Source organism: Mustela erminea, chromosome 9, assembly GCF_009829155.1.
Source record: "Mustela erminea isolate mMusErm1 chromosome 9, mMusErm1.Pri, whole genome shotgun sequence".
Classification (NCBI taxonomy): Eukaryota; Metazoa; Chordata; class Mammalia; order Carnivora; family Mustelidae; genus Mustela; species Mustela erminea.
The window spans coordinates 59391516-59395232 of NC_045622.1; the positions used below are offsets into that span (position 1 = coordinate 59391516).

Sequence of the window (3717 nt, forward strand, 5' to 3'; positions counted from 1 at the left end):
TATCCATGTATGTAACAAAAATAATACCTACCTGGAGTCTTGCTGGGGAGATAAATTAGAAACAAACTGAGGAGTACCTGGATGGCTCAGTTGTTTAAGCATCTGACTCTTGATTTCAGCTCAGTTCATGATCAAAGGGTCATGAGATTAAGCCCTGTATTGGGCCCTTCACTGTGTATGGAGCCTGCCTGAGATTCTTTCTCTCCTTCTGCCCCTCCCTGCTTTCTTTCTCTCTCTCTCTAAAATAATTAATTGATTATTTTTTCAAAAAATAAACATTTATATTACTTGGCCATAGTAACATTTTATGCTTTCTCTCTCCTTTTTTTGTTTTTTTAAACTGGGCCAGGAAATTTAAATGAGATTAGGAAATATTTTCAAATGGTAGTTGCTATTTGTATTATTTGGGTAAACAAACTGATCCTACCCTGGCAATTACTGCTTGTCAATATCTTTAGTTCAATTACTGCTCATAGGAAGGGAATAGGGAAAGATTGAGTGGCTGGTGAGTAACTTGGTATCAAGATTAGTTTTTCATTGTTTGTCTCACTACTTTTTAAACGGCCCAAAGAGTTAAATTTCTTCATAATATTTACTCCATTACACGACCATGTGATAGAGTGGTTAGCAGGGAGAATGGCTGAATAAACAAGAATGCTACCGAAGGTAGTAGAAATGGACTAAGATCATTGCTGACACTTAAATAATTAATTAAAGGATTTTAATCAGTAAAATTTATCTTTTCCTTAATGAATAGATCCCAAACTACCTTCACTCAGCTGAACATGGTAAGATATACATTTTAATAGTGAATGTGCCTTATACATTAATAGGATCCTCAGCCCATTATATATGTATTTTCTTATTTATAAAATTGATCACAATATAACCCATATCAGTTTCACTGACTTATGGTTGTGGGGAAAAATGGAGAGGGAATAACGTGAAAAACATACAAATAAAAATCATTAAATATATTTATAACTATTTACTGACTTACCCTTTTAAGCTCCACTTGTTGACTTTCAAATACATTCACATTTGATCTCAAGACTTACATTCTTTTCAGATAAAACAATCTCTGTACTCTCCTTCGTATTTGTTGGGTCTTGATACTATAAATAATGGGGTTCATCAAGGGTGGGAAAAGGATATAGATGTTGCCCATGAGGACATGAACCAACGGTGAGAGGTGTTTTCCAAAGCGGTGCACCATAGTCAGACCAATGATGGGGATATAGAAAACTGAAACAGCGCAGATGTGAGATACACAGGTCTGCAAGGACTTGATTCTCTCCTCTCGTGATGCAATAGCTAAGACTGCATACAAGATCATGATATAGGAGATAAGTATGAGCACTGCATCCAACAATAGGTTGCTGATTACCAGGGCTAGACCATAAATGCTGTTGAAGCGGATGTCTGAACAGGCCATTCTAATTAAGTCTTGGTGCAGGCAGAAAGAGTGAGAAAGGACGTGGGGGCGGCAATAATTTAAGAACTTCAGGCGAATGATGACTGGAGGTATGAGTAAAGAACTCCTGCATAAGATTGCCACCGCAATTTTCATGATTTTGTCATTAGTTAGGATGGAAGAGTAGCGTAGCGGGTTGCAAATGGCAATGTATCGGTCAAAAGCCATAGCAAGGAGGACAGAGGACTCCACGAAGGACAGACCATGGATAAAGTAGGACTGGGCAATGCAGGAATCCAGGCTGATCTCATGAATGATCCCCCACAGGACCCCCAGCACTGTGTACATAGTAGACAGACCCATGCACAGGTCAGTGAGGCCCAGCATGGCAAGGAGGTAAAACATGGGCTGGTGTAGGCTTGGCTCAGTCCGGATCACATGCAGCACCATGCAGTTTCCCAGGAAGACCATCGCATAAATGGAGGAGAAAGGGATGGAGATCCAGAGATAGTGAACTTCAAGGCCAGGAAAACCAGTGAGAATAAATCTGGAACTATTGACATTCAAGATAGAGATGTGAGACATTAGTAGAAGATTGAAAATATTTCTAGAGAGATGTTACAAGTTAGATCAGTTTATGCTCCTCTAATTTCTAGTAACACTTGTCAGCTTTTGAGAAGAAAATAAATTAAAATATAATACAGTTTCCTTAAGTGTCATAAACTTAGAAAAACAGAGACCTGCTTCTGTATTCTTTAAGGTAAAAATCCATTGTCTAGACAGAGATTTTCCAGGACCAGTGGCTATGTATGCCAAGAAACTAGGGGGTTTTATGCAGAAACAATGATGCTAATGGGATTTGGATTTGGAGCTGGACTTCTGGGAGTCTCTGTTCATTCCTCAAAGAAGGTAACAGCCACGGCTGTTATTATCCTCAGTAAAATATGGAATGCATTGCTAATACTTCTCAAGTACCACAAACGTTTCTGTCACTATTCCCAAGGGGCTATAAGACGCCAGAGGAAACAAACTGATTAAAGTAAACTAACTTGCAGAACATTACAATTTAGTTGAGAGAAACCTAACAAACTAAGAAATCAGAACTTTTTTTTTTACATATTCCACATTGTTTAGCCCCTCTCTAAATCATTTACCCTTTTTAGTTGTACTTCATTATATTTTTCTTTATTTTTATGTACCTCATTATTCTGCATGAAATTCCTCCTTTATCTGGTCCTCTGTGTTTTTATCCCTTTTATTTTTTTATATAACATAAATGACATTTTAAACTGTAAAGTACCATCTCAGGTGATAGCTGGAAAGAGAATGGCTAAATCATATGGTACATATTTACTTAACTTTCTAAAATACTTGCCAATGTGTCTTCCAAGGCAAGTTACCATTTGACATTCAGGCCAGCAGTGTATGAGAATTACAGTTCCTCCACATCTAGGCCAATACCTGTATGGTCAGATTTTTTGGTTTTCTTTTGCTTTGCTATATTAATAGATGTGTAGTGATATATCACTATGGTTTTAATTTGTCTTTCACTTATGATTCTTTTGCATCTTTTTACATGCTTATTTGTTATATATACAAGTCTTGGTGAAGTGCTTATTCAAATAATTTTTCTTTTGTGATGAAGTTCTTTTCTTATTGAGTTTGTAGAGTTCTTTACACATTTAAATTACAAAACCCTTAGGAGACACTTGATTTGCAAATAGTTATTTTCAGGTTGCAAATTGTCCTTTATTTCTCCTAACAGTGACTTTTGCAAAGCAATTTTTTTCATGTTGACAAACTCCAATTTATATATCTTTTTCTTTGAAGGTATATGTTATATTTACAAACTCAGTGTCAAATCCAGGGTCACAAGTCTTCCTTTGCTCCTAGAAGTGTTATATTTTACTTTTAGTTCTATAATCCATTTTGAATAGGTTTCTGTAAATGGTATCAAGTTTGTTTCTGTCTTCCAGCACTTTCATTTTGAAAAAGGCTACACTTTTTTTTTTAAATCAAGTGTCTTATTTCTTTTTTTTTTAATTTATTTTTTATTTATTTTCAGCATAACAGTATTCATTATTTCTGCACCACACCCAGTGCTCCATGCAATCCGTGCCCTCTATAATACCCACCACCTGGTACCCTGACCTTCCACCCCCCGCCACTTCAAACCCCTCAGATTGTTTTTCAGAGTCCATAGTCTCTCATGGTTCACCTCCCCTTCCAATTTCCCCCAACTCCCTTCTCCTCTCTGACTACCCATGTCCTCTATGCTATTTGTTATGCTCCACAAATAAGTG

At 36.8% G+C, this 3717-nt stretch overlaps 1 protein-coding gene across 1 annotated transcript; it reads right to left on the reverse strand.

Moving 5' to 3' along the window:
• Window positions 1-1054: 1054 nt before the first annotated feature.
• Window positions 1055-1999, reverse strand: LOC116598201 (olfactory receptor 51V1-like). Its single transcript, XM_032356602.1, has one exon. The coding sequence runs from the start codon at window positions 1997-1999 to the stop codon at window positions 1055-1057; it is 945 nt and encodes a 314-aa protein (XP_032212493.1).
• Between the last annotated feature and the right edge of the window lie 1718 nt (window positions 2000-3717).